This window comes from Solanum tuberosum, unplaced genomic scaffold (genome assembly GCF_000226075.1).
Source record: "Solanum tuberosum cultivar DM 1-3 516 R44 unplaced genomic scaffold, SolTub_3.0 scf00017, whole genome shotgun sequence".
Classification (NCBI taxonomy): domain Eukaryota; kingdom Viridiplantae; phylum Streptophyta; class Magnoliopsida; order Solanales; family Solanaceae; genus Solanum; species Solanum tuberosum.
The window spans coordinates 2781396-2803809 of NW_006238943.1; the positions used below are offsets into that span (position 1 = coordinate 2781396).

At 34.0% G+C, this 22414-nt stretch overlaps 2 protein-coding genes and 1 pseudogene across 5 annotated transcripts; all 3 read right to left on the reverse strand.

Annotated features, from left to right (window-relative positions):
* Nucleotides 1-714: 714 nt before the first annotated feature.
* Nucleotides 715-8832, reverse strand: LOC102596489 (uncharacterized; annotated as a pseudogene).
* On the reverse strand, nucleotides 3362-5098 carry LOC102590589 (feruloyl CoA ortho-hydroxylase 2-like). The gene is made up of 2 exons (XM_006340292.2): nucleotides 4510-5098; nucleotides 3362-4039 (listed from the first exon to the last, which is right to left on the reverse strand). Exons 1-2 carry the CDS (start codon nucleotides 4557-4559, stop codon nucleotides 3469-3471), a joined length of 621 nt encoding a protein of 206 aa, XP_006340354.1. The 5' UTR covers nucleotides 4560-5098; the 3' UTR covers nucleotides 3362-3468.
* A 6279-nt stretch (nucleotides 8833-15111) lies between the features above and the next one.
* Nucleotides 15112-19815, reverse strand: LOC102591286 (dr1-associated corepressor). 4 transcript variants are annotated; one of them, XM_015303109.1, is made up of 7 exons: nucleotides 19592-19815; nucleotides 19331-19429; nucleotides 17012-17084; nucleotides 16767-16860; nucleotides 16575-16685; nucleotides 16418-16475; nucleotides 15112-15897 (listed from the first exon to the last, which is right to left on the reverse strand). In XM_015303109.1, the coding sequence occupies exons 2-7, from the start codon at nucleotides 19361-19363 to the stop codon at nucleotides 15385-15387; spliced, it is 882 nt and encodes a 293-aa protein (XP_015158595.1). In that variant the 5' UTR covers nucleotides 19364-19429; nucleotides 19592-19815; the 3' UTR covers nucleotides 15112-15384. The 4 variants fall into 4 exon arrangements, with proteins under 4 accessions (XP_015158595.1, XP_006340357.1, XP_006340356.1 ...); XM_006340295.2 differs by lacking the exon at nucleotides 19331-19429 and adding an exon at nucleotides 18329-18417 and having other exon boundaries at nucleotides 19592-19749; XM_006340294.2 differs by lacking the exon at nucleotides 19331-19429 and having other exon boundaries at nucleotides 19592-19813.
* Nucleotides 19816-22414: the final 2599 nt, after the last annotated feature.

Consider the following 22414-nt stretch of genomic DNA (forward strand, 5'->3'; position numbering starts at 1 on the left):
CTAGCAACGAGAGATTATAGTGAAGTGGTAAATATTTTTCATTTTTAATCAAATGTCTTGTATTCGAATTTTTCCAAATACAATATTGTTCTTATTAGAGATTGTTTTACTTTTCAATATAAGACTTTTCGGTGCAAATTCAATTTTAGTTAGACTCAATATGAATATCAAATATCGAATGATTAATCTATTATTTGAAGGTAGTAGGGATGGGATATGTGGATGATATATTAATGACCTAAACAAAATTCTTGAATTGGTTTTTTATTTAGTATTTTGAATTTTTATTTTTTATTTAATCAAACATCATTATCATAAAATAGCTATTTGGAAATTGGTGAGGTGGCTTCTTGATGTCCATGGGTGAATTGTGGTTCGTAGATAACATCCAAAACTTTTTTTGTCGGTTGTTATGAATGATGAATTTTGTATATTATATCCATAAAAATTATCAGTAAAAATAGATATAATTTAATTTTCTTATTTACTTTTCATAGTATAACTTTTATAGCTATAAATTTGATGGAGACATATATTAAATGTGAATTATATTTTTTACTAAGTAGGAAAAAGCTTTAAACAGTCTTTTAAAAGCACTACCACTTAAAAAATTCAAATGTTTAGTGTCCTTCATTTGCTAGAAAATGCACCTATTTGCCTCTCTCTAAATAAATGTGTTTGATAATGTCAAAAGTTAAAATGTACAAAAAAAAATCAACTATGCCAAATGCTCAAAATTCAAGAAATATGGAATTATACACTAATTTATACAAGTTAAATTGTAAAGAACAAAATAATAAGGGGAATTACATTCTGCAACATATCAGCCTAGTCTTTTAATGAGTTGAAATGAGTAAATAGACGAACCAATGACTAGGCCAAACTTGGACGGATTTGACGAATCGTATTACTAGAACCAATGACTAGGCCAAACTTGGACGGATTTGACGAATCATATTTTCATGAATGTAACATACAAGTTAGGACACAAATGCAGGCCATACACAAGTAATTGATCACCGAGGACTATGAATTTGTAACATCATCCGACTATCCAAGCTCTGTTGTCCTGAGAATTCTCCGTTAGACATGAAGTTCGTGTTCATATTGATCGCGTAAAGGTCCAATGTTTGTTCTGTAATTAATCCAAGACTCTCCTCATCTTGACATTGTTGAGTTTTAGACCATGGATGTTTTGTGAACTTCCTTAGTCCTTCTAGCTCCATGGCTACTTCTTTCATCGTAGGCCTTTCTTCACTCGTTAACCTTAAACATCTCTTCGCGAGCTCAGCAACACCTTGACATTGCTCAAAACTTCCTTCTCGTAGCACACGTGATTCAAGTACTTGAAACAATCGATTTTCCTTAATAGACCTAACGAAAAATGCAGCTAGATTTCTCTCTTGTTCGGATGCTGTAGTATCTAGTGGCATTCGCGCTGTTAAGAGCTCTGCAAGAACCACGCCAAAACTATAAACGTCACTCTTTTCTGTCAATTGACTTGTGTGGAAGTATTCAGGATCTAAGTAACCTAAAGTTCCTTGAACCAATGTAGTCACTTGAGTTTGATCCAATGACACTAATCTAGAAGCCCCGAAATCTGATATTTTTGCAGTGTAACTCTCATCGAGTAGAATGTTTGTAGACTTCACATCTCAATGAATTACAGGTGTAGAAGCTGCAGAATGTAGATATGCGAGTGCACCAGCAGCTTCAGATGCTATTCTTAATCGATTTTCCCATGAAAACCAACGCATTTGATCTCCACCATCATGAATATGGTAATAGAGTGTACCTTTGGAAATGTATTCATAGACTAGTAGAGGTACTTCAGACTCCAAACAACACCCCAAGAGTTTCACCACGTTTCGATGATTGACTTCTGAAAGAATGATCACTTCATTGATGAACAATTCTATTTGGATGACGTCCATTGTTCTAGACTTTTTAATTGCAACTACACGTTTGTCCGGAAGGACACCTTTGTAAACTGTACCATAACCACCTCGGCCTAGGATACGATCCTCAGCATAGTTGTTGGTTGATTTCTCGAGTTCTGCTGCTGTAAAGATCTTAGCTGCATACTGTATACCACCCTCATTTGATCGGAGTTTCTGCGTGAGCATCAATCCACCATTTTTCTGAAAAAACGTTTCCCTGAGTCTTATGAGTCGTCATCTTTTGATGCCTAAGTATATCCAAGTTACACTGATGACCAAAGCCAGAAAACCAAAGCACAAACCTGCAATGAAAGTGCAACTTTAGTTTACTCTTAACCGTTTTCACTTTATATGAAGGTGTTTGACTGGACACACAGAGTAGAGTAGACGTACTGATTGAGAGTTGAAGGATGGGTGATTTAGAGTTCTTAGGGATGCAACCGTGGCCGTCCTTTTTTCCATCACCAATCTGACCATGTGGACAAGTGCAGCTGTAGCCTCCAGGAAAGTTATTGCATATTCCATCACAAGGATTCTCGTTCTCGCATTCATTTATATCTGTCAATTAATCAAACATCAGAACGTAAAGAGGTTGTTTCTGATAGACCCTCGGCTCAAATGCAACACTAACCAACACATATAACATCATTCGAACAAAGTAACTTTGGCTCAAACCTTACTAAACAAGCACAAATCGTAGATTCCTAACCAAGTTACGACAATTTCAAACTCGAACACAAAAAGTTCAAATCATGAATTCAGTCTTACCTATGCAACCTGGACTGATATAAGGGTTCCCCTGGTATCCCGGTTTGCAGTTGCAACGATAACCTCCGAGGCCTGTCTTAGAATCTACACAAACACTATTTTCTCCACAAGCATAATCTGCTGATTTCTTAGCCACAGTGCAACTACCATTGCCAATAACCCAATCAATCACCACAGGGACTTCCTCTATAACCTTGTTCCTGAAACTCGAATTTGATAAATCCGAGCTCTTGAAAATGAACTTATCAGGCTCACCAAGAAACAAGTAGCCACAAGGGTTAAAAGAAGACACATTTGTATGGTTATTCAAACTCCTTGTTAGACTCACAAAACTCTTCAAACCTGTTGGGATTGAAGTCTGGCAACATCCAATTCCTGAGCAATATCCTTCAATTATATCCTCTTTTTTCGCGCATAGTGAAATGCATCCACTAGTAAAGTTCCTCCCTTCATAGCCGAGAATGAGAGCTAAGTCATCGCAGCCAACTACCATCAAACTATTGAGATCAGAGAAGGAGAAAGACGTCAATCCCAAGCTAAAGTTTATCGAGTCATCATTGATCAAGACCCCTGCTTGATCATAACACCTACTCCCAACATTGTTCTTAAAATAAGAAAGGGCAAGATAAAGAAAAAATAAATAAATAACGGACAGGATCACACCAAATTGCAAGTTACATAAAATAACAGTTATCGTCATTACAATAACAGATTTATAATACAAAAACATTAACATACAAGAAATTTGAAAATTAAAGCATCAATTTTTTGCAAAATCTAGTGATGCTTTACCAGAAGGCCTCTTAATAAAGCAATGATCCCAATAATTAGAGAACAAAATATGTTTGTACACTGGTTTTTCTCCATCTTTTAGCATTTGTGGGAATGAACCAATGACACTATCAAAACTAGGATTCACGCATAGCGGTACAGATATTCGAGTCCTGCTCGAATCAACTGCTACACAATGCTCGATACTCTTGTATCGATCATTGCTCATGATCTGCAATGAGTCACCTATATTAACCGCTAAGGCACCTTTGATAGGATTTACGTGAATCCAGTTGCCTTTAGTCCCTCGGACATATAGGCCTCCTGTGTCGTCCTGGAGGAGCAAAGTTATGCAGCCCATGTCGCAGTGTCTACGAAAACCCATGGCGATACTTGGATTTGGGCATGGTGGATAGTAGTTGATGTTTATAGACATAGTTCCCATCAAGAGAAGTTCTAAAGATTCGTCAATTTCATTGACATTGAGACCCTTCAATAGCACCTCAAGCAATTTTTTAGCAAGTGGTTTAACCCACTTTTGATACTCCAAAACTTGGTTCCTATAAATCAATAACAAACTCAGGAATTTTATTAAGAGCATTAGTGTTTAATGGGAAGGTCAAATTTTTCTCTAATAACGTTCAAGATTCAATGTCAAAGTTAAGAATTTCACTAAGAATATTTCGTAAGTCTATAAAATCACAACCTCCTTATGCTGCTAAGACAGAGGTAAAATATGCGTATATTCTACCCTCTCCATACTCTACTTGTGAGATTATACTAGATATGTAATCGTATAAAAGATAACTTTTCTCCTACATATACGATATACTTTTGATTTAAGTTATAAAAACCATTATAAAATCTTGATATAATTTTGTATTCAACCACTTAATCTAGTTAGTTTTTAAATATCTTTTGATAAATAGTTGGTGATAGTTCAGAAACGTCAAGCACCTCCCAAAAAGTAATACTACTTGAAAACCCGTGACCTATTGATTACACAGAGTAGAAAACCCCAAAAAGTTACCTTGTTTGAGGAGGCCAAAGATTGCTATCATTTTTGTGGATTACAACCATGTTTTATACTATCCCTCCACTCCAAAACTTTCTCATCTTTCTCACCAATAGCACTCCAAAACATAAACACAGATTCACCAGGACTAACTTTTTCTTTATGATACTTAACTTTTTCTTCAGCTGGCAATTCAAAGAATTTGTGTGCCGCATCCTTCAAATCTTCAAGAACTTCAATTGGGATGCCATGATTGATGATTTGGAAGAAACCCCACTTGCTTGCTGCTTCTTGAATTGACTTTTCAACATTTAAATCATCAAAATTTGATAAATCAATTGTTGGGATTGATTCTTGATTATCAATTTGGGACTTGTCTAGTCTTTGTTCTTTTGGTTGAATGCATTGATTTGGGATAATTTCAAGGTTTGTGTCTACTAGGCCTTTTAGTCCATTTGCTTTCTTGATTACAAAATCAAGTATGTCATCATTTGGTTCAAATTTTGAAGAAGACATTTGTATTGAATCTTGATGAGTGTGTACTACTGGGAGAAGGAAATTTGGAGTTGTATTAATGGTGGGTTTGAGAGGGGTGTATATGGGGGCGAGGGAAGAAAGGGGGGCGGGGGGGTTGGCTATGAAATGATGGAAGATTGAACCATTCCTTCATCTAACAACGAGGGATCATGCTGAAGTGGTAAACATTTTTTAATCAAATCTCTTGAATTCAAATTTTCTTAAATACAATATTGTTTTTATTAGAGATTGTTTTACTTCCCAATATAGGACTTTTCGGTACAAATTCAATTTTAGTTGGACTCAATATGAATATCAAATATCCATTGATTAAAAAGATTATTCCTTCTTCTATTATTTGAAAGGGAGTGGGGGTGGGGTATGTGGATGATATATTAAATACCTAAACAAAATTCTTGAATTGATTTTTTATTTAGTATTTCAAATTTTATTTTTTATTTAATCAAACATCATTATCATAAAATAGCTATTTGGAAATTGGTGAGGTGGCTTCTTGATGTCCATGGGTGAATTGTGGTTCGTAGATAACATCCAAAACTTTTTTTGTCGGTTGTTATGAATGATGAATTTTGTATATTATATCCATAAAAATTATCAGTAAAAATAGATATAATTTAATTTTCTTATTTACTTTTCATAGTATAACTTTTATAGCTATAAATTTGATGGAAACATATCAAATGTGGATTATATTTTTTACTAAGTAGGAAAAAGCTTTAAAAAGTCTTTTAAAAGCACTACCACTTAAATCATTAGAAGAAAAAAATCTAAATGTTTAGTGTCCTTCGTTTGCTAGAAAATTTGCGTATTGATTTGCCTCTCTCTAAATAAATGTGTTTGATAATGTCAAAAGTTGAATTATACGGAAAAAAAATTGAACTATGCCAAATGCTCAAAATTCAAAAAATGTGGAATTATACACTAATTTATACAAGTTAAATTGTAAACAACAAAATAATAAGGGGATTTACATTCTGCAACATATCAACCTAGTCTTTTAATGAGTTGAGCTAGTAAATAGGCGAACCAATGACTAGGCCAAACTTGGACGGATTTGATGAATCATAATGAAGTACATTCTGCAACATACAAGTTAGGACACACAAATGCAGGCTTTACACAAGTAATGGATCACCGGGGACTATGAATTTGTAACATCATCCGACTATCCAAGCTCTGTTGTCCTGAGAATTCTCCGTTAGACATGAAGTTCGTGTTCATATTGATCGCGTAAAGGTCCAATGTTTGTTCTGTAATTAATCCAAGACTCTCCTCATCTTGACATTGTTGAGTTTTAGACCATGGATGTTTTGTGAACTTCCTTAGTCCTTCTAGCTCCATGGCTACTTCTTTCATCGTAGGCCTTTCTTCACTCGTTAACCTTAAACATCTCTTCGCGAGCTCAGCAACACCTTGACATTGCTCAAAACTTCCTTCTCGAACCACACGTGACTCAAGTACTTGAAACAATCGATTTTCCTTAATAGACCTAACGAAAAATGCAGCTAGATTTCTCTCTTGTTCGGATGCTGTAGTATCTAGTGGCATTCGCGCTGTTAAGAGCTCTGCAAGAACCACGCCAAAACTATAAACGTCACTCTTTTCTGTCAATTGACTTGTGTGGAAGTATTCAGGATCTAAGTAACCTAAAGTTCCTTGAACCAATGTAGTCACTTGAGTTTGATCCAATGACACTAATCTAGAAGCCCCGAAATCTGATATCTTTGCGGTGTAATTCTCATCTAGTAGAATGTTTGTAGACTTCACATCTCGATGAATTACAGGTGTAGAAGCTGCAGAATGTAGATACGCGAGTGCACCAGCAGCTTCAGACGCTATTCTTAATCGATTTTCCCATGAAAACCAACGCGTTTGATCTCCACCATCATGAATATGGTCATAGAGTGTACCTTTGGAAATGTATTCATAGACTAGTAGAGGCACTTCAGACTCCAAACAACACCCCAAGAGTTTCACCACGTTTCGATGATTGACTTCTGAAAGAATGATCACTTCATTGATGAACAATTCTATTTGGCTGACGTCCATTGTTCTAGACTTTTTAATTGCAACTACACGTTTGTCCGGAAGGACACCTTTGTAAACGGTACCATAACCACCTCGGCCTAGGATACGATCCTCAGCATAGTTGTTGGTTGATTTCTCGAGTTCTGCTGCTGTAAAGATCTTAGCTGCATACTGTATACCACCCTCATTTGATCGGAGTTTCTGCGTGAGCATCAATCCACCATTTTTCTGAAAAAACGTTTCCCTGAGTCTTATGAGTCGTCTTCTTTTGATGCCTAAGTATATCCAAGTTGCACTGATGACCAAAGCCAGAAAACCAAAGCACAAACCTGCAATGAAAGTGCAACTTTAGTATACTCTTAACCTTTCTCATTTTATATGAAGGTGTTTGATTGGACACACAGAGTAGACGTACCGAGTGAGAGTTGAAGGATGGGTGATTTAGAGTTCTTAGGGATGCAACCGTGGCCGTCCTTTTTGCCATCACCAATCTGACCATGTGGACAAGTGCAGCTGTAGCCTCCAGGAAAGTTATTGCATATCCCATCACAAGGATTCTCGTTCTCGCATTCATTTATATCTGTCAATTAATCAAACATCAGAACGCAAAGAGGTTGTTTCTGATAGACCCTCGGCTCAAATGCAACACTAACCAACACATATAACATCATTCGAACACAATAACTTTGGCTCAAACTTTACTAAACAAGCACAACAATTTCAAACTCGAACACAAAAAGTTCAAAATATGCATTCAGTCTTACCTATGCAACCTGGACTGATATAAGGGTTACCCTGGTATCCCGGTTTGCAGCTGCAACGATAACCTCCGAGGCCTGTCTTAGAATCTACACAAACACTATTTTCTCCACAAGCATAATCTGCTGATTTCTTAGCCACAGTACAACTACCATTGCCAATAACCCAATCAATCACCACAGGGACTTCCTCTATAACCTTGTTCCTGAAACTCGAATTTGACAAATCCGAGCTCTTGAAAATGAACTTATCAGGCTCACCAAGAAACACGTAGCCACACGGGTTAAAAGAAGACACATTTGTATGGTTATTCAAACTCCTTGTTAGACTCACAAAACTCTTCAAACCTGTTGGGATTGAAGTCTGGCAACATCCGATTCCTGAGCAATATCCATCAACTATATCCTCTTTTTTCGCGCATAGTGAAATGCATCCACTAGTAAAGTTCCTCCCTTCATAGCCGCGAATGATAGCTAAGTCATCGCAGCCAGTTACCATCAAACTATTGAGATCAGAGAAGGAGAAAGACGTCGATCCCAAGCTAAAGTTTATCGAGTCATCATTGATCAACGCCCCTGCTTGATCATAACACCTGCTCCCAACATTGTTCTTAACAAGTATATGCTCATCTAGGAGATCAACCACTTCAATATCTTTGCCAGAAAGAAAAGCCTTTGGAGGATTGAACGAAACGTTGCAAGTGATATCGAATGAAGGATCAATCGAGCAGCCTGTTCCGTTACCAATACCAAAAGGAAATGGAACAGTTAAGCTCCCACATTTGCTATCACAGCCAGGTTTGGTTATGGTAGTAGCATTAGCAATGGATTTTGCTGTGAATTGTAACGACGAAACTGAAAACAAGCTACATATTAGTATCATCAAGTGGAGTAGAGCCATGTTAAGAAGCATTTTTTGATTGAAACAGAATGATACACGTTACACAACGATTTTGAATCAGAAGAGAGATTTCAAGAAACGACAGACAAGTCAATCAACTGAAGAACTTAGATATTGGTTAATGCACAATGTTTGAGTATTTATAGAGAGGGAATTGACTAGTTAAGAAGATGGAATAAGTCATCAATATTTGTTTTTTGTCAAATTTGAAAGTGTTTTAGAAATGTTCAAACTTTTACCTAGTATACATGGTTGAACCATTCAACTATATATTTGATACTTTCATACTAATAATCCTCATACTTCCCTTGTTGGAAGATTCTAAAAGAAAATTTGATGATCATGGTGTTCAGGTCAATTTTCGCACACCTCAATTAATTCCACGAGATATCTGTCACCTTCCACCAGCAACAAATATCAGGTAACTCTATCCACTAAAGCTAGGACAGAGCGACAATAATATAATTGTTGTATCCAAGTAAAGTCAAACTTTGTACTAATATGTTTAGATACTATCTTTTGTATGAAAAAAATATTTTGGTTGTTATATTATCACTATCATGGTCATTGCAAATAAAATAAAGTTATTATAAAATATGACACTTCTAATAGTGTTTCAAGAAGTATTATAGTACCTTCATTTCATTTTAATTGACTTCTATATTAAAAATAGATGTTTCAATTTACTTGTCTATTTTTATAAATCAAGAGAGTTTTATTATTTTTTTTCATAACACCCTTAATGTTGTAATTATATAAAATAGTAGTATAGTCAAATTTAGAGTTTCAATACATTATTAATAAGATTGGTTTAGTAAAATAAACCTCTAATTTAACCTTTATTCAGGGGTTTGTAGGTCAACAAAGGTCAAGTAATATGAAACAGAGGGAGTCAAAAAGAGCAACCACACAAAGAAGCCAAAAAAAATTCAACATTTGCTAAAAATACATAAATCTAATTTTGACTATATATACAATATAATTTTCTAACAAAGGAGGTTCGGATGAACCCCTTGCTAGATATTAAAAGTAACACTAATTTGCTAAAGGATCGTGATTATCGAAATTAATTAAACTCCAATCCTTAGATTATGCTCCATTAGAACATAAGAATATTAAAATCATATAAAATGAGGCGTATCCAGGATTTTTTGATGATGGGTGCATTATTACAAAAAGGTTGATCTAAGATATAAATTTGATCGGTTTGACATTTAGATTTTTACTACTGAAAACGTTAAAATTTTAATATTATACGTCCAAAATTAATTCTTATATATATATATATATATATTAAAATGCCAAAAGTGCTACTAATTACCACTTAGAGAAGTGTTATCTAATTTTAGAAAGAAAAATAAAACAAGATAAATATAAAATTCAAATTTCTAACCTCACGTAGAGAGGTACACCCAGTCATTCTCGGCATTATGTGATTTCCGAGTGTGGATTCACATATCTATATTTCAATAATTTTTTAAAAATATAACACTACTATATATGATCTCGGGAGGAGAGCATGAATTCACGTGAATCCGGTGACTCCCCTGGATACGCTTCTGAGTGATATAATATATACTCATATATCAAAATCAACATAATTAATAGATGTATAACTCTAATTTGTACTCAACCATAATTCTTGTGACCTTAGGGAATTGAGTGTAGACTTGAATAATCAATATAAGAATATTATGTCCTTTAATTTTCTGCCATTTGCTTTTAATATAAAGCTAGTGTAGTCAACTATATGTTTTAATAAATGTTCACAATTCATCTCACTGTCTTGTCATGTTTTCATTTTAAGTCAACCGAGCATCGTGACAGAATTAAATATTTAGATCGAATCATAATTCACACCGTTCATCCTAAATAAATAGGAGGCGTGGACCATAAGTTACACATAAATTGTTGGATCACATAACAGAAAAAACACACAATTATAAGATGCATGATACTCTTATAGGTGAAATATTCATCACCATAGGAGTTCGTTTACATTAGTCATGACCAATAAGTCGAGAGCGGAATAATATATAGATAGAAATAAAAAAATTAACAATGAAACGAAAAACGAAACCTTACGACAACAGACATAAATTTAATTTTGTGAACAAGTATTTTATTACGATATCCAACACTCCACTTCCTTGTGTTGGAATATTTTTTTATTTTTTTTAATAGATGATTTAAGAACAAAATCTTAAATATATAAGTATTATAGATGTCCTTTTAATGACAAAAATAAATACATTGAAGAATTTATCTAAGCAATATGAAGTTTTTGTAATATTTCTATAACATTAAAAAAAATATTGAGTATTGTAGAATGTCAACTATAGAGTAATTAAGCAATATTTTTACAACCAAAAGATGTGGTGCAGCGGATGGGGATGCTCCCATCCACTCTTCCCTTAACCAGAGGTCTTGAGTTCGAGTGCCGTGTATACGGAATAGTCGGGCTCCAATGCAGATACTGGACACCGATGAAAAACAAAATAAAGCAATATTTTTATTAAAGATAATTACAATTGAATATCTTTTTTCCATGATCTAGTTTACAAAATAGCTATTAAGTATAACTTTTGTAAACTTCAAGTATAAACATATATCTCATATACATCATCAATGTATATATTTTGACTAGCGTACGTAATTAAGTTTGGTTGACTTGTCAAAAATGAAAAAAACCTATTTCTTATCTACAAATTTTCCTTATATTTTATTTCTCATACTCGTAATATATAAATTTGTTTTTTAAAAAAATTATCATTAAACAAGTACAAAGAATTTGAACTCATTAAATAACAAAAAAAAAACAATCAGACGAGTTAGGATAGTTACTCGAACTCAAATTTATAAAATTCAAATTCTGAATTTGCCTTCGATCATAAATTTTATATCTTAACCTAAAAAAAGAACCTATTTAAATAAACTCATCCAAACCAACCTGAATGAAAACCAAGTGTTTTGTGATTAAGACTAATTGTGTTAATTAGTATACAAAGAATGGTTCATTTTTTCCTTAATTTTAAGTCCAAGTGTTAACAATTGAAAGAAGGTTGATTTTGATGGAATCATTTTTTAAAATTTTGTCTTTTTTGGACTTTTCTTCATCTGACTTGTTCCTTAAGAATTTGCCTATATTAGGATTACTCGTTAACAATAGTTTAAATAATATTACTCGTTAACAATAGTTTAAATTTAATAGATTTGCCCTTCTTATTATATACATATTTATATTATATTATAATATATGTACATGTCATAGCACGAGGAAAATTCACCCATACAACCATTGGAATGGATCAAATGATGATTAAGGTTTCAAAGATGCCAACCTTAGAGTCCGGCATGAAATTTGTTTTTCATTCGGTGTTCAATATCAATTATTAAAAAGAAATTATTATTTTATTACTAAAAAATATTTAGTGGTTATATATACATATATTTTGATTGAATTGGGTGAGAAAGGGGAAAATAGTGATGTATTCATATAGAAAAATTAGGAAAAATTTCACTATTTTAGTAAAAATATGTTTCCTGCCATACATTTTTCTAATAAGATGATATTATTGAAATGAGTGTGAAAGTCCTGTTTTATAACACAAATTTCTTACTGAATCGCGATGTGAAAAATCTTTGTTTCTAGGAGTGTACCCGCTATGGGGCCGGACTAATTCAGAGTCCGGTATGCAAATTCCACTTTGGGAGTAAAACACTCTCTACGAAAAGCAACTTTATTCTCATAGTTCAAGCTCGAGACACTGATTAAGGAAAATAGAAAAAATGTTAATCTTTGGAATTAATCAAAACCACACCAAAGTCAAATATTGTGTGTGTGTCGAATCTTCAAAAGTAGCGGTCGTTTTTTAATTCAAATAATCCTTCCTCTGCCTTCTGCTCTCGTATCATGTCATGACATGAATCATAAGATGGGAAAGATCAGTAAATCATTGAAATCCGGTGCACTATGCTCCAGTTATGCGGGGGTTCTGGGAAGGATCAGACCACAAGTGTCTATTATATGTAGTCATATCTTACATTTATGCAAAGAGATTGTTTCCACAACTCGAATATGTGCCCAAGAGATCATACCAGTTACACCAAGGCTCCCCTTTAAAAAAGATTCTTCGCGTGATTGACCTATAAAAAAGAACCGCATCTTGAGGAAGTAATTAAGCAAATAAAGATATGCTTTTGCTAACAACTTAACCTTTTAGATGAGATGGTCACATCGCCTATCAACGTACGCCAAAAAGATCACCATTTGCCTCAGAGTCCAAATTTTGACACAGAAAATACAGAGATCAGATCAGGAAACCAGAAGCACTTGAACTTCAAGTTGTTTCATCTTTAGGACAAGATGAGTAACACTAACTCACTCATCAACATCAAGCTTCAGCTTGTGGATCTATAATACAAGAAACATATGTTAAACGTCAAAACTAGAACGAATTAATCGTAAGAGAGTGGCGTATGGTACCTGGATAAGAAGACCACGAGCAAGTTCCCCGGATAGACATTTTGATGTGAATGGCAACCCACAAATGTTGATGGCTCGCGAAAATATAAGCCCTTTACAGACAGACAGATAGACAGATAGATAGACAGAGATAGACCACAATAACAGAAACAGGATCATTTATTTGTCTGCTTAGCAGCTTAGCCACAGCGAACATATATACATTGTTTCCAAAAGACCCTTGGCTCAAGTAACGTATAACAAAGAACATACCTAATTAAAGAAGACATAACATATAGTAGATGATGAAGCATTACAGAACATCTGTTACAAAAAAAGAAGGTGATAACCAAAGCACAAGAAACAATCGGTAGTAACAAAAATCGAAAGACAACTGACAGGGGAAAACTTCCTTTTTCTAAACATGGTGGAGGGGTCAGCTTGCGCGTACATCAGTTGATATCATAGGGTAACTGCTACCTCCCATTCCAACATTTAAGTTTTATAGCTATAGTTAATTACTACAGTCACATAGTCACAATCATGAATCATTATCGCCTATCGTTATTACAATCATCAATCACTATCGATAATTGTCATAACTAGTCATTACTATATATAATTGTTGGTGTTTTTTAAAAATGGGGCAGCACAAAAAGATTGAAAATTTCTCTCAATGGATTGAAATAGCTTTCAATTGATTTCAATAATTTTCTTAAGCATTGAGGGGCTTTATATAGCCAACAAGAAATACATAATTTGCATAATTGGAAATCTAAACAACCTAAAATATCTCAACAACATAAACAAACTAACTAAAATTCAAAATTCAAATTTATTTCAAACTAAATAACTTATTTTGCTAAAAGTTACTGCAGTAACTTAAAGCAAATTTCAACAATAATTAATTGTCGTTATCATTCACTACTATCATTTACTATCCATATCGTCCACTACAATTATTAATTATAACCACCAGTTACTATGATCGACAATTATTATTAATCACTATTGTCAGTCATCGTCATATTTGATCACCCACAACCATCACCATTATCATTATCCTACAACTACCACTTTCTACTGTCATATAATTGTTTTAAAAAAAATTATTGATATAGTATAAATTAATCTGAATTTATTGATTTTAAATAAAAACAAGTTTGTACATTCAGGTGTTGGAAAAAAAAAACTATTTAGTATTCAAATCTTAATATTAAATTTTAATATTCAGCTGTAGAGGTTTAAATTTTAACGAAACAAATGAGGTCTTAAATAAGTTAACCACTTAAAATATAGGAATTACCTCATTTATTTATACGCATTACCTAGAATAAGTCATAAAATGACACACTTGTTCCAATTGAAGTTGATATGTATTATTAAAAAAAGTAATATAGTTTATATGATTCACGTATTTACATAATAGACGCTTGACAACACGCACAAAAACTTTTTCAAATTGATCTCCAAGTTAATAAAGAAATATCTAAGAATGTTAGTAACTAAGTTGGCAAATTCTGACACATCTCAGAACACTAACGCTTTATTTGGAGGGTGGTTAGTTATTATTTCAGAGTATGTATTGTTTTAATGAAACAGTGTGGATAGATTGTATCCTTCTCCCTGTTACATAATAAAATATCATATATTAATAATTTGAATGATAAGTCAAAAAGAAAAGTAAAGTACGAGATAGAAATACTATAAAAAGTACAATAAATGACAAAATAAAATTATTAAATAACAAGTAAAAGACAAAATGAGAAGAAAATATAAAGTAACAATGCAATAACACCAAATCAATCGTTACTTTTCGTCTATGTAATGATAGATTTTAAACGATACAATATAATATAATTTAATTAACAATCAAACATAGTATTTAAACTAGTAATACAATAGGTAACAATCATCCAAACAAGGTGTTAATGTAACCTCCAACCTAGAATATATATTTCTGAATTAGAAGTTAGAAATTGTACATGTTTTTCCTAAGATGTTTGTTGATGAACAATACACAAGACTATAAATACAGATACCTAAGTCACAACTAAAATAAAAACCTGAGCTTCATTCACAATGATGCCCTTTTTCCTTTTACATTTAAACTAAAATTCCTAAAAAAGACTAGAAGAACAAGCCTGTCTACTTGTAGTATGTGAGTTGTAACTGCTCTAAACACATTAGAATAACAATACCTATCCTTCTTCGTCGTAATCTTCCTCTTCCTCGTCTAACCCTTGGTTTAAGTTGGCCAATTGAATTGGATCAATGGCCATCTTTTCCATCTCGGACAGGGACCATCCAGGGATTTCCTCATGCTTCACTTCAGGAGGCGGTGGTGCTGGTGCTGGTGTTGCTGTTGATGACAAAGGAACTTCAGATGGCATTGGTGTGGATTCCACACTCTCATTTAAGTCTATGTTGAGATCGAAGTTTCTAGCAGGAGCGACGACTTCTGGGGAGCATTTAGCAGCTGAAATGTTCTTTGAATCTACTGCTGGTTCTGCTACATAGTCTACCATTCTTTCATCATTTTGTTTTTGCTTCTCATCATCCTTTTGATGTGAAACATCAGCAGCAGGGTCTTCAAGTTTCTCGCTGTGAACATTGGAGTCACCTTTCTCTACTGCTCGTGCACCTCTACCACGGCCTCTGCCCCTACCCCTGCCTCGTCCCCTCCCAGTACCACTGTTGTTTGCAGTCTCATTCTGTGATTTCAACAAAAAAGGCACTATTATACAGGAAGCACAAATACATAGAAGAAATCGGATTACATACAACATTTGATGTAAACAGTTTGTAGCTTGGTCAATGTTTAAACAAATGGGCTATCTATGGAAAACCCAAAATTTAAAGGAATAGTTACTTAACCAGACAAACTAATACACTATTATCAAACACAGCGAGAGTTCAAAAAAGAAAAATCAAACACGCCCTGTATCAGTGATGCAACAGTTTATGAATTTTGATCTGTATCAGTGATACAATAGTTTCTGAAATTCGCTTTGTATCAGTGATGCAATTATTTGCTCTTTATCAGTGATGCAACAATTTGTTCCATATCTTATGTTGTATCACTGATACAGAGTGAATTTCAAAAACACTCTCTGCATTTGGTAATTATCCAAAGTACCGCTACGTTTAGTAATTATGCCTCAACCTATCCCTATTTCTGAAATTTTAATCAAGTTTAAACCCAACATTATCAAAAAGGAATAATCTCCATACCGCATGATTCCTTTTGGCATCATCATCACTGTCATGATCATCTTCTTCAGCAACTTTCCTGAATCAGCAAACAGTCTGCCGTTAATGATACAAATTCACTGCCCCGAAACCCATCACAGGCAAGAAAAAAAAATCATAGGAAGTACAATTTTCTAACCTTCTTTTGGTGGCCGATTCAGCACTAGCATCTGACCCACCTAGATCAGGAACCCGGCTCACTACATCCTTCAGGAAATCAAACACATTAAAGCTCTGGATACAATGTTTCCTGTGAAGTAGAGGGACCAAGTTAGCTGATAACCAGAGACCTAATACAATGTGTAATATCATAACAGTAAATTAAACTTACAAATGGAAAGAATTCATTGTTTTTGCTCCTTTCTTGAGGGTGATCTCATATGTACGGTCACAAAGATCTTGCAGAAAGAGTTCAAGAGCTTTTGCTGAATATAACGTTGACAAACACGAGTTAGGATAAACAAAATGAACCACACAAAAATAGATACCAAGAAGCAAAGGAATGAATACAGGTAAACAGATCTTAAATCAGTTGAACCAAATGCAAAAAGAAATTCATTGAAATATAGGACTTACAGACTAAAAGAGGAACAGCCATCGCAATCTTCCCCACATCCTCATCAGCTTGCATAATCTTTTTAATCCGAGCCTGCAAACAAATGACAATGAGTTATTAGAACAGTTACAATCTTCGATTCAGCAACTTAATCAACAGAGACGATAACTTCATGTAACAATAGTCAATGAGACTAAGCAATTTCATTTCCGTCCAGATGTTAACATACATAACTTCTAAAAGCAATAGCAAGATCTAAATTTCAAATTCCAATCACCATAGTTCTTACCTTGAAACAAACATCAGGACGACATACTGTTAAACCATGAAATATACAGACTGGCAGACCGCACTAAATTACAGGCAATCCACAAAAAAAGGTCAAATACACATTTGTTGCATGCATATGCCCATTTCCCACAATTAGTTTGTATTATAGTATTGGGGAGAGGTCAAGCATTGTCTTATTAACATCACTCTCCTACAATCTTGTTTTTCGATTTTAAGTTTATTATTACTTGTTGTTTCCAATGCTTCAGTTATCGTATTATTTGTTTTTGGCTTATCGCTATTGGCTTTGTCTCATTATTTTTGGCATGGTTCTTCACTACTATATGTCCTTTTCATTCTGATTTTGATATGCTTTACAAGGTAGAAGTAAGGTTACATACACACCACCATCACGGACTCCACTTGTGGGATTACACTGAGTATGTTGTTGTTGCAACTACCAGTTCTAAATTCATGCATACCAAATACCCTCTCCAACCAGGTAAGTACAACTCTTTACAAGCACCCTGAATTAGAAACTTGCTTTAAAAATTAAATCGAAACATCAGACTTTCTCCATGGAACAAAGCTATTTAAATGCACTGCCTACGCGAATTTCAGTCATAGAACTACTTTTACAATTTGTACTAGCTCTGTCTAGGTGAATTTCAGTTATAGAACTAATTTTACAATTTGTACTTACTTTTCCCCAAATTGCCTCTCTACCTTCTCAAAGGTAGAGGTACGGTCTGCATACACTATACCTTCCCTAAACTCCACTTGTGGGATTGCATTGGGTTTGTTATTGTTATTGTTGTTACTTACCTCTGTCCCCCAAAAAAATACTACTTTTTGCAACTTCAAAGAACAGTTTTTGCTCTCAACAAATAAGTAGAAGGTTAAAAAAATGCGGGCAAAGATATGGTCCAGTAACTATCACAAACAACTTACTATATGTTCAAAACATACCACAGAGGACTGACGGCTTAGGCAAGATCAGATTTCTTCGTCTACTATTAAGACCTAACCGCTGGATTTTCAAGAGTAAAAATCCATACTTCATGTACCTCAACTCCAAGAAACAAGAAAACATGAGTTCTCTTTTCTTCTTTCTGCTTTCATTTGTGAGGCACCTCATCTAGTACTCAACCTTAACCTGTTTAATATCCAAACCAAACTAAGCAAATACACAGAGTAACATGAAAAACAAGGCAACTCCCACGAGCCAACCAAGAAGTCATACTCGAGCTCCACCTTTTCAACCAACAATAAAATGGTAGATACCCAAACACATTTTTTTCTTTCTTTAGTGAGGCACCTCATCTAGTACTCAACCTATTTTAACATCCAACCAAACTAAGCAAATACACAGTAACATGAAAACAAGGCAACTCCCAGGATCCAAACAAGAAGTCATACTTTTCAACCAATAATAAAATAAGTACACATCCAAACCCAGCCATACTTTGAACCTTACAAATTTGACCATTTTATTCATTCAATAGCCCTATAACTATCACCCAAACATCAAAGCTCACAGCTTCATTCCCACAAAAAAAAAAACTAAAATGAGAACAAGGCAACTCCCAGGAGCCAAACAAGAAATCATATTCAAGCTACACCTTTTCACCCTACAATGAATACTGAATAGTTGACACACAACTCAGCTATACCTAGAACCTTACAAATTAGACGGTTGTATTCATTCAATTGCCTTATAACTATCACCAAGACATCAAAGCTCAAAGCTTTATCGCCCTCTCCCCCTCCCCACTCCCCACCCCCAAAAAAAAGGAACTTACAAGTCTAAAAAGATCCAAAGTTTCAAATTTACAAGCAACAAATAAATAGTAGACATCCAAACCCAGCCATACCTTGAAACTTAAGAATTCAACGATTCTATTCATTCAATAGCCTTATAACTATCACCAAAACATCAAATCTCAAATCTTTATTCCCACAAAAACAGAACTAAAAGCTCCTAACTTTCAAATTTACAAGAACACCCAAAAACCTATATTTTTAACCAAAACCAAGACCACCCAGGGAAAAGAAAAACCCATTCATACCTTTAACCTTACAAATTTGTCAGTTCTACTCATTCAATAGCCTTATAACTACCACCAAAACATCAAAGCTCAAAGCTTTATCCCACAAAAAGCTCAAAACTGTTTAATAAACCAAAACCAAGAAAACCCCAGTTACTTTTTTCAATTCAACAACCAAAAAAGGGAGAAAAAAACCCATATAGAACATAGAAAATCAAGAACACCCAAAACATAAAAAACCCAAATAAAAAAACTGAATAGAAAGGCGAAAGTGAAACTTACAGCAGGAAATCTGGTATCAAGCCTCTTCCTCATAGCTTCCAACAAATCAAAAACCCCAAATCACTCAAACCCTAGATTTATCAAACTTTTTTTTGCCCCTTTTTCACATATAACCCGTGTTTCTTACTATATATATCTAAAAAAAACTCTTATGAATTTCCCAAGAACCCAAAAAATTCAAAACAAAAATAAAAAATAAAAAATACCCAGACCCAGAAAAATTCTCGAAATCCTTACGTCTTCTTCGGAGAAAAATATAAATATTAAAATAATATTAAAATAAAATTCTTAGCGGGATTCGTTATTCTCGGAGCATCTAATTTATTAACCAATAAAATGCTTCCACGTAGGACTGACTGACACTTACTTTTCGATGATTGGTGAAAAGAAAGAGGTGTAAGTACACATGCGATGTATGGAATAGTTATCACCTTTCTTTTTGTCGTTTTGTGGAGTTTTTTTAATTTTATTTTATTTTTTAATAAATAAAAATGGTGTTTGACTGGTCTCCAGGGTATTTTTATGGCCAGTTTCTACTAGATCCATTGTTTACTTTGATGTGTCCAAAGATCCATCGGTTTCGATTAATTTAGATTCATGATGCTTAATATTTGATCGTAAAGAATATGAGAGAGTTGATTAGATGGTTTATATATATATATATATATATATATTATTTTTTATTTTGATTTCTCATTCGGTGTTTGGTACTTACATTACAATCCGTTTAAATATGAATTCACATCGGAAAGTTGCACATTGAGAGGTAAAGCACTCCCAAATATATAGTATATATTATATATGTTTAGCTCATTAAAGATATGATACTAGACGAGAGAGTGTGAACAGTTTGAATAGACGTTTATGAGTCATGGATTTGAGTAATTTAGATCCGTAATGTGTAATATTTGATCAAAAAAGATTTAGAGAGAGTTGGTTAGATAGTATATCATACATATTTAGGTCATTAAGAACGGAACACTTGATATGAGAGTGTGAAGTTGGGAAAGGCATGATATGGTATATATCGAATTATCATACCATATCGAAACTTTTGATATTGTAATTTTTAATATTATGATAATTGGTATGATATATGGTATACATTTTAATTTACAAGTATATTTTAGTCGATGTTGAACAAACTATGCTAACTGATTTATCATACCACAAAATATCAAAACCAAACTTCAAAATACTGAACAATACCGAATTAAATCAGTTTGGTAATGGTATAATATTTTTAAAAACCGAATATCAAAATTATGGTATCAAAATTTCAAAGGCACCAAATCCATGATCTAACACACACGAAAAATAAAAATAAAATTACATAATTCCTAAAAGTTGGCCCCTAAATGGAAAAATATGTCTTTAAAATGGTGAGACCGTACATAATGCTCCCCCAACTCACTATGGGAGTCCTCATAAAATTTGTTCAAAAGACCTTACAGATGTATAAGGCGCCAATATCCATTTGCTAACACATACGAAAAATAAAATAAGTTGCATAATTCCTAAAAGTTGGCTCATAAATGTAAAAATAAAAATATGCTTTAAAAATAGTGAGATTATATGTAATACTCTCCAACTCATTACAAAAGTCCTTATAAAATTCTTTAAGAAAAACCTTTCATGTGCCATAAGGCGTCAATATCTGCGGGCTAACACACATGAAAAACTAAAAAAATCGCGTAATTCCTAAAAGTTGGCCCTTAAATGCAAAAACATGCCTTAAAAATGGTGAGACTATACATAATGTTCCCCCAACTCATTACGGAGGTCTTCATAAAGTTTTTCAGAAAAACCGCTCAGGCGCCATAAGGTCAATATCCATAGGTTAATACATATGAAAAACCAAAAAAGTCGTGTAATTCCTAAAAGTTAAACCTTAAGTCCAAAAATATGTCTTAGAAATGGTGAGACTATATGTAATGCTCCCACAACTCATTATGGAGGTTCTCATAAAGTTTTTTGCAGAAAAACCTTTCGAGCACCATAAGGCACCAATATCCATGGGATAACAACACGAAAATCAAGAAAGTCGCGTAATTCCTAAAAGTTGGCCCCTAACTGCAAAAATTTGCCTTAAAATGGTGAGACTATACGTAATGCTCCTCCCCCAAGTCATTACGGAGGTCCTCGTAAAGTTTTTTCAAGAAAACCTTTCGGGCGCTTTAAGGCGCCAATATCCATGTGCTAATACGCACGAAAAACCAAGAAAATCACGTCATTTTTTAAAGTTGTCCCCTAAATGCAAAAATTGCCTTAAAATGGTGCGACTATATGTAATGCCCCCCCCCCCCCCAACTCATTATGGAGGTCCTCATAAAGTTTTTTGAGAAAAACCTTTCGGGCGTCATAAGGCGCCAATATCAATGGGCTAACACACACGAAAAAAAGAGAAAGACGCATAATTCCTAAAAGGTTGCGCCAAAATGCAAAAACATGACTTAAAAAAATAGTGAGACTATACGTAATACTCCCACAACTCATTACAGAGGTCCTCGTAAAAAAAATTCAGAAAAACCTATCGGGCGCCATAAGGCGTCAATAACCGTGGGCTAACACACGTGATAAATCAAGAAAAGTTGCGTAATTCCTAAAAGTTGGCCCCTAAAGACAAATATATGCCTTCAAAATGGTGAGACTATATGTAATGTTCCTCCAACTCATTACAGAGGTCCTCATAAAGTTTTTTCAGAAATACCTTCTGAGCGCCATAAGACGCCAATAGTCATCGGCTAACACATACGAAAAACTACAAAAGTCGCATGATCCTTAAAGGTTGGCCTCGAAATGCAAAAATATGCTTTAAAAAAT